The 8,754-nt window shown below is 39.7% G+C and overlaps 1 protein-coding gene across 1 annotated transcript in view; it reads right to left on the bottom strand.

The window, feature by feature from the left end:
• Nucleotides 1-342: 342 nt before the first annotated feature.
• Nucleotides 343-8,754, bottom strand: part of LOC117457673 (alpha-2-macroglobulin-like) — a 28,525-nt gene continuing 20,113 nt past the window's right edge. The window contains exons 20-36 of the mRNA XM_034097871.1: nucleotides 7,646-7,772; nucleotides 7,342-7,463; nucleotides 7,200-7,251; nucleotides 6,307-6,390; nucleotides 6,048-6,224; nucleotides 5,644-5,719; nucleotides 4,153-4,309; nucleotides 3,669-3,743; nucleotides 3,088-3,250; nucleotides 2,805-2,992; nucleotides 2,205-2,417; nucleotides 1,683-1,801; nucleotides 1,455-1,545; nucleotides 1,294-1,362; nucleotides 1,101-1,206; nucleotides 909-950; nucleotides 343-747 (exon numbers count right to left, since the gene is read on the bottom strand). Coding sequence (XP_033953762.1) covers nucleotides 743-747; nucleotides 909-950; nucleotides 1,101-1,206; nucleotides 1,294-1,362; nucleotides 1,455-1,545; nucleotides 1,683-1,801; nucleotides 2,205-2,417; nucleotides 2,805-2,992; nucleotides 3,088-3,250; nucleotides 3,669-3,743; nucleotides 4,153-4,309; nucleotides 5,644-5,719; nucleotides 6,048-6,224; nucleotides 6,307-6,390; nucleotides 7,200-7,251; nucleotides 7,342-7,463; nucleotides 7,646-7,772 — 1,866 coding nt within the window. The 3' untranslated portion in view covers nucleotides 343-742. The remainder of the gene's footprint in view (nucleotides 748-908; nucleotides 951-1,100; nucleotides 1,207-1,293; nucleotides 1,363-1,454; nucleotides 1,546-1,682; nucleotides 1,802-2,204; nucleotides 2,418-2,804; nucleotides 2,993-3,087; nucleotides 3,251-3,668; nucleotides 3,744-4,152; nucleotides 4,310-5,643; nucleotides 5,720-6,047; nucleotides 6,225-6,306; nucleotides 6,391-7,199; nucleotides 7,252-7,341; nucleotides 7,464-7,645; nucleotides 7,773-8,754) is intronic.

Here is an 8,754-nt window from a genome sequence, read left to right as displayed (position 1 = left end):
ACAAGCAAGTCCAAACCTCTATTTTGACCATGACACTGAAGGTCCTGACGTCAGTAATTGGGGTGTTAAAGTGAATAGAATTCTGGCCAACAGGTAGGAAGATTTTAACAATCATGAAAAATGAACAAACTGAATATGACTATTACCTCCCATAGGCTTTGATACAATAAACTTTACTCCACTTAAAGATATCTGTTCTGGACGCAGTCCTGTTGTCCAACAGATGATTAAAAAAAGTATATACTTCATATTAAAGGATAAAAGACAATAACATTAACACATGGCTTCCATCATTAATGACTTCATGAATGTAGACAAAAGTTGGACTACAACACATTGAGGTACACTTTTAGCATTCAGTTTGTTTTTATTCAACAATCAATAGTCACCAGTCACATAACTCAGCATAGTCTGAGTTATGTTATCCAAAGCTTCCTCCTAGGGTTGTATACAAATGTCCACACCCAGCTGACCTGCACAAATTCTACACTGTGATATGATACATGTAAAGCAGAAGGAAACAGTGGAAGACCAGTTTTAATGTTTTAATGAATAGTTTTTCCAAAAAGCACACATTTCAGATATGTGCTGTAGTTTAACAGCTGTTAGACATTGGAGCAGTAAACTAAGCTAATTAACAAAGTTAACTGGTGTGAAAGTACATCAAATGTATCTTTGATAACAAAAAGTATTTGTATATCGTACTGGAATCCTTGAAGGCCCGAGGATCAGACTTCACACTTTAAGCTGCAAAATACAATTTTAAAAGAAAGTCAGTCACTGTGAAATCTTACAGTCCACAATAGTTGTTTTGCTGGATTTGGTTTAAGGTTACACAAATACCGCATGTATAAAAGATATCTGTAAAATAGACTGTATTTCCGCTTTATGTAAGCACAGATTGTTACCTGAAACACAAGGGTGTGTGTATTCTGTCTCAGCATGGTCACCTGAGAGGAATGAAGGAAAAAGAAGCAGAAGATAAGGAGACAATAATCTATCCAAGCACAAAATCATTTTAAAACATTACTATTCTGATAATGTTCAGGTTGGAGCAGAGTGTATCAGTGTGTCTCTGTTAGGGGTTCGTAAGGATTTACTTGGCTGATAGTAGTCATAGATCTTGACCACGGCTGGCTTCATGTTCTGCACTGGGATCTCCAGTCTGAGATCCAAGCTGTGGTTGATAGGTATGTCTTTTGGTAACTGTTGGGATAAAAAGAAACATACCATGAATAACAAATGTGAAGGGCATCATCAGTTGCTGCTGGCTGAGGATAGGATTTCTCTCACCTCCTGTATGTACACCAGAACATGATCCTCCTTCTGTTCAACGCGATCCACCAGCAGGGCTCCTTTGAGCTGTGAGGAGATGGTAATCAGCCGGGTGGCTCAACAACAGATGAAGACTTTTTTACTTCGAGCTAAAGGTGAAAGTTACTGAAATAACTCACCCTCTTCAAAGATTCTTGGTCTGGGACAAATCCAGAGAGCATTTTGATATCCAGTATCACCATGTTTGTGCTGGTCTCCTTTCCACTAAATCTGTAAGGCAAGTGCTATTCATTTGTCCCATGTCCATCCTCCAGCAGTTACATAGTTCAAGCTGGTAGATGCAGAGGATTGTATCTAAGAAATGTCATGGTTCTTCTTTCGCGTGAATCTGCTTGTTGATAACTTACCGGGACTGAAGATTCAGAGTGAGTTTGGTGTTTTTGATGGCGCAGTCAAACTCTGGTCTTACATTGACACTGAGGGTCGTTGCGTCAGTAGGAGTTGGGATGTTATAGTGTTGAGAAATCTGGAAAAGAGAGACACAAGGAGAACACTATTCATAAAGAGTGAACCTGAATCTCGAGATTGCCTTTGCTTTAAATATATGATGTTGGTTTCCTTTTTTGGGACCTAGGTGGAAGGTAAGTTTGTATACCTGCAACGCCACGTCGAAAACACTCTGTTGGCTGCTATGTGCACGGAAACTTTGAAGGGACCTTTGTGTGGACTCCCAAATTAACAGGAGTTAAATAAAAGTGGCTGAAATTCATTTCTACGGTAGAAATGAATTTCAGCCACTTGTATTTAACTCCTGTATTTAACTGTGTTGAGCGATGAGGCTGCTAACATTACGATACAGTTTAATCAGAAGTTGTTGTTGTGGTGTACGTATTTCAAAGAGAAACAGGTACATCTGCATGACCACTGACCTGCATTGCAGCACATGCAGTGCCCTTCACCTCCAGGCTGAACTTTCCTGTCACGTCCTGCAGCAGCTTCTCCTGGTAGAGCAGTTTGTTGTTCTGGTTCACATCAAATGTCAGAGTGTCACTGGGAGACTGGACTGTCACCGTGCTTGAACCTCCTGGACTGAACACCAGAGCGGAGTAGAGAGCCAGAGCCTGAAGAGCCACCACTGTGTCCTACAACACATTTACACACACATATTAAATACTGTGTTTTATTATTTTGGTTTATACATACAGTAGATTTCATATGTAGGAGTTCAACAATTGGTTATGTCGCTTTTTGGTGAAAACTATTTCTATCTTTATTATATGATTTTGAATGCTTCACTTGAACTGAAGGATTTAGTATTCCTGTTGAGCAGATTTTTTTTAGCCTACTGGTATTTTGGAAATATATGGTTTTCGCAAGAAGGTGATTGTTAAGAATGGTTAAGCTTGTTAGGTCAGATCAAAGTCACATATGTACATTTCAATTTAAATTAACTTTGTTTGTTCATCATTTTGATCAGGGTGGCTTATATGTTTAACTGTAAGTCCAGCTGTAAGCAGTGTGTGCTGTACCTGTGTGGAGGAGAAACCTCCGTAATAGTTCTGCTGGCCCGCCAGCCATCTCACGATGCCAGCAGCATAGCCCAAGTCTTCAGTAGTGGGAGAGGCACTGAGTTTGGCCAGCAGCACGTAGGAGCTGATCTCCACAGACAGAGAGGCTGATTTTTCTGATGCTGTCTGAGACCAGTGAAGGAAACCTCCTGAATCAGCCATCCACAAACACACAAACAGATACAAGGTAAGCTACACCCACATTAGTGAATCCAGAAAGATATTTTTAAGAAAAATTACTCACCATTTTGTATTCCAACAGTGTCTAGGTGATTGAGAAGGTGAGCACGGGTCTCCATGTCGCCTGCCAGGGTGAAGACGTACGCCAGCAAAGCTGTGGTGTAGGTGTTACTGAGGTCACTGATGGACTCTTTGAGGCAAGACAGGCTCTTGGTCACCACAGGATCCTAGATCAGATTCAAATAACACCATTTTTAACAGTCAGCATGTCAAACCTGATTTAATCTATCAAAGCACCAAGTTTATTCTAGTTCATGATGCATTAACACATTTCTATATAAAGGAAAACAAATGTGAATGCAGGTGATAATATTAACAAACATCAGAAAGTTTGGGCTCAGCAAGTCTTTACCAATACGTCAAACCTGAATAATGAAAGGGAGAAAATACAACTTGCATCGACCAGAATGAACCAACAAATATCATTGTTTAAAGACGCCTACAATCATAAAATGTACCCAAGTTCCTAAATATATTAATAAAGATAGTCCAGTGGTCTTATATCCCAAAACTATTTTTAGCAAGTCTTTCATTTATATCTTTCGGCATCAAACACTTGGGTGGAAGACGCTTTGTTGTACTCACTTCCACAGATGTTTTCATCTCCAAGAAGGCAGCAGTGATGTAGGCACTGACAGTCACTTCATCAGACACACCACCCTGACACACACACACACACACACACACACACACACACACACACACACACACACACACACACACACACACACACACACACACACACACACACACACACACACACACACACACACACACACACACACACACACACACACACACACACACACACACACACACACACACACACACACACACACACACACACATGGAAGTTAACTTAAGTACTGCTGTGTACAAATGTCAATACACATTTTGTGAAACCGGTCCCTAGGTTAGCATTAGTTACTACTGAGCCATCTTTGAAAGTCCTGATGGTGTATTTGCATTTAAATAGAGCAGCATGTGGTTTAGTGAAAACAAAAATGTATAACATTCTTAAGTTTCAGTTATTAACAGGTATTTCCATGAGAAGAACGACTTTGATTACCTTCATTCTGTTGTTAAACAGCTTTCCTGACTGTTCAAAACAGCCATTTTCTCGTTGTTTCCTTTGGAGCCAATTCTTAGACTCTTCCATCTTTGCTGGGTCAATGTAGACAAAAGACTGTGCTTTGGCAAATGATCTCACCACAAAAGCAGTCAGCCTGAGGATATTAAAACAAAGTTATACATGACTGACATAATTAAACAATCATGATCTGTTTAATGTCTCAAGATAATCACAACAATATACAAATCATGTGATTCTATTTTATGCATTAATTAGAAAGACTTGAACTTGCGTGTGTTCACATACAGTAGCACATTAATGGTTTTATTGTGAAGAACTTATGAGTAATAAAATAAAATGTCTAAGTACTTCTACATCATCTACTCTGTTAGCACTAGTGGTAAACTGTATGCAGGGGCGCCGCCAGGGATTTTGGGCCCCATGAAAATATATCACATTGGGCCCCACCACCAGGCACAGGCCACGCAAACCAAGCACAATTGCTGTAACCACACCTCCAGAACCCAACCGACTCATTTATGCTTTAAATATCTCTATCTGTACAGGCTTGCATCTATCTTAGTCCAATACTAACTGGACAATATTTACTGACACTGAGCTGTGAAAATATAACACTGTGCAGACTGCAAATTCTACTGCAACATTCTGCTGCAGTAGAATTCACTATTTGATATAACACTAACATTCCTGACAATAGACCTCAATAGTCATCTTTTATGGTGGACATGCCTTTTTAATAACATTTTTGAATGGAACATTAAAAAATCAAAATAAGTATAACTTAAATATACATGACCTCTTAAATTAAAATAAAGTGAACATTAACACCAATATTATCATTTATAACATAACATAAGCAGCAGATTTTCTAATTAAATATACATACCAACTACAAAATAAGCGAGTATTAAAGTGTAAATGGACAACATAACGGAAATGAAAATGAATAGGCCTGATGGTGGTGCTAAATCAGAGCAAAACTCTCTTGTCTTTCTCTCCTTTCTTTTCTTTTTTGAAAGCCTGACTTTGTTAGTCGTTGAGACATCATACACACGTAAGTACTCGCATCCCTGCCTCACATGCTCTCACTCTGCTAGAAAATGCGGTGCCGCACAGCGTTTGGAGACAGGACCAAACCATTACATGTAAATAGAGGGGGGTGTTCGATGCTTTGGATAATTAACTTTTTGAACAAAAAAGGTGAAATGAATCGTAAGTTTAGTGAGTACATTATCAATAATGTTATATTAATGTTAATTATTGATGATTGATGAAAGGTTACTTGAAAATGTTTTCTTAATGTTCTACAATTTTTGGGGCCCCTATCAGTCACGGGCCCTTAGAATCGTCCTAACTTTTCACCCCCTTACGGCGCCCCTGACTGTATGTCTTGGTGTGACATGGTAAATATTGCACAGCATGTACATATCATTATTTGGGTTGATGATCGATCAGTGGTTTTCTCACCAAGTGTTCCCAGTTCCTGTTCCAAATGTGCTGTATGCACCATCATCATGTTTGTAGTTCAGCTGTCTCTGGTAGCCTGCATCACAAAAGTGACACGTGTCAAATTACAAAAGGGTTTTGCTAAATTAATGAATGAAGTAACACTTTACAGCTTGTGATCAACCTGGAAACCTTAAAGTGATTCAAATAAAGAACGCAAATTAATCACATTACCAAGTTTGACCGAAACTTCCTCTCATATATTCAGGATGTTTACCATTATTTGCATAGCAGGGAAAAGGCAGAAAAAAAGGGATGAATCGGCACGGGCTACATAATCATGCAACACTTTCTGATACTGGTTGCATTTTTGTGTGCCAGAATGTTACTCATGCTACATTTGACATATTTCACCAGAGACTCACCAATGGTCAGGAAGTTGGTAGCCTTGTCCTTGATGGCTGGGGTCAGCTGCTGAGTGTTTTTCAGGTACTGGAGGATGTAGATGTTGGGGGCCAGGAGAGCCATGTTCTGCTCACCACATCCATACGGCATCCGCAGCAGCCCATCCAGGTTGTTTAGAGCCCTGCCCAGAATGTCACCTGCAGAAAAACAATGAAGCTAATACTCGAAAATGTAACTCAAAATACAACAAAAACAACTCAACAGAAATGAATGTATTACCCAAGACTGATAGCGAAGCTCGGGCAGATCCAAGAATGACGTTCTCAGGCAGCTGTATTTCTATTTCCTCTTTCAAAGCCTCTCCTGTGTGAAGACAAGGTACAGTCAGCTCAGCACTCAAACAAAGATAGATTTCACGGATGGTTAATGGATCATCGATTGAAACAGGACTGAGAATAAGAATTAGGTGTTCTTCCATCAGGGTGATAAAATGTATTTAAATAATGACCTTATATGAATCTGTGACTCATTGACAAATAAGTTAAGTGCTACCCGCAGTTAGTGAATGTATCTATTATATGTGACTGACCTGCTCCATCAAAATCAGTCACATGGACCCTGAAACACATTTTGAATTATATACAATGTTGGAAGAAGGAGATTCTTTGCTTTCTTTTATATCCTTATTCTTTTTGTTCTCAAACAATCAGAACAAATATCCCCACAAGATGCTGAGTGTGGTCAAGACAAAATGATGAGAAAAAGGCCTTCAAAGTTTGCAGTATAGTTTTAGCCATAGTTTTTAGTTGGTTTGCTTTTTTAAGTGATATTTTTCTTATGGCATAATATTTTTGCAGGCCCCCCCTCAAAACCACCACTCCATTAGATATATGTATTTGTTTGTCCATAAAAAAGCTTGCCAGCAGGCCGTCCCTCTACTAATGTTCATTCAGCGGCTTATTGTTCACTGAGATTCATCGGTGTGTTGTGTGTATTTTCTGAGGCAACACACAACACAGCGCCTGTTGTAATACCTCTGTACGAGGTTTTGGACATAAATCCACGATTAACTCGGTATTCGCAAGACTGATTTCGAAAAGAGGGTCACATATTCTTGATGGGAAATCTCCTAACTTATCATAATTGGTTGTTATTTTTCTGAACAAACTGACCTTTTGGGCAGAGCAGCCAGTTGTAGGTCTTGGACATCTCAGTTCCTTCAGCCTGAACGGAAAAGATATAATGCGAGTTCCAGAGTTACTTTCTAGTTAATGGATGAACTTGTACTTTATCATTTTGTTTAAACGTCCTGACCTTGACTATGAGAGAACGTTTGACCACGTCGATACGACCCCTTTTTGGCACGCTCACAATCTCATTGTCACACGAAGCTTGGGATGCCACAGCCTCAGCAGTCACTGACACATTCATAACACCTACAAGAGAACAACAAACAAGATGTGACTTGATCAATCAATTGTGTTATTTTATTAATAATAGTCTATAAACATTCTGTCACTAAGTTGGATCTTAATGATGTCACAAAGGTAAAAAAAAAAGGTTTAATCTACCTTGGCACACTTTAACATTTCACATCAGTAGAAAAATCTTCTCTCACCTAAAGCTGAGGGGGCCATGGTCCAGCTGAGGGTCTTGCGCTCTCCACCACACAAACAGGATGTGTACTGGTCACCAGAGAGGGGGGTAAGGGTGTAATCTAAGGAGGGGGTTGGAGCCACAGTAACCTGTTCAAGAGAGACAGCAATATATTTTAGAAAATGTAGATTTATAGAAAAAGCAAACAAAAGAGTGATGCAGAAATTATTCTTGACACCCAGAAATGGGTTTGAAAGATGTCTTCACTTGGTCCACGACCATTTCTGAACTTCGCCTTTTATTAAGCTCTCAACTAAATGAGATAAATCACAAACAATAAACTCTTCTGAGTAGACTTCAGCCTCCTTACCATCTTCATCCTTGATGACATAAGTGCAGCCTTTGACTCAATCAACAATTCCATCCTCCTCTCACACCATCAACATAACTGCCTTCTCCTGTTTTACATCATTTCGCTACACCAAAATCCGTAAATAACTGCCATTGCCCCACTGCCCAACTCCCTCATGGTGTCCCCCAGGGTTCAGTCCTCGCTCCCCTCATTTTTGTCCAGTATATCTTTCCCCTAGGAAGCATCCTACGTCAACATGGCATCTATATAAAAAAACTGCCCAAATCCCCTCACCCACTATGCCCAGTCATTTTCACTGAACATCTCATTCTCATCGCCCCCTGCACAACTATTGCATCATCTTCGACCCCACCTTCTCATTCCTACCATATCAGCAAAACTGCTTTTTTTCCATCTGAAGAACATTGCTGTTCTTCTTACACTCCCTATCCTTGCCCTCATCATTACCAGACAAGACTTCTTCATTAGAATACTCTAAGTGTTCACCAAACAAGATCACCAATGACTTGGGTCCATGAGTATGGGACTAAAGCCTTGGTTACAAGGATTGTATCCAGATTGACTTCAGAAAGTCTAGACAACAACAACAAGCTATTTGGAGATGTTTCGACCGACAATACAGATTTCTAAAGATGGGCACAGTGACAATGTAAAAACTATAAGGCAAAAAGAGCTGAGCAGTATCCATTCCGCTACTGGCTATCAACGGTATGATGCACAAATAAATTATCCGTTGACATTTTGAGGGGAGGATCTGC

The sequence above is a fragment of the Pseudochaenichthys georgianus genome, chromosome 13, assembly GCF_902827115.2.
Source record: "Pseudochaenichthys georgianus chromosome 13, fPseGeo1.2, whole genome shotgun sequence".
NCBI classification, from domain to species: Eukaryota; Metazoa; Chordata; class Actinopteri; order Perciformes; family Channichthyidae; genus Pseudochaenichthys; species Pseudochaenichthys georgianus.
Note: the sequence above shows the minus strand (reverse complement) of the source record. Positions and strands in the feature narration are given on the sequence as shown.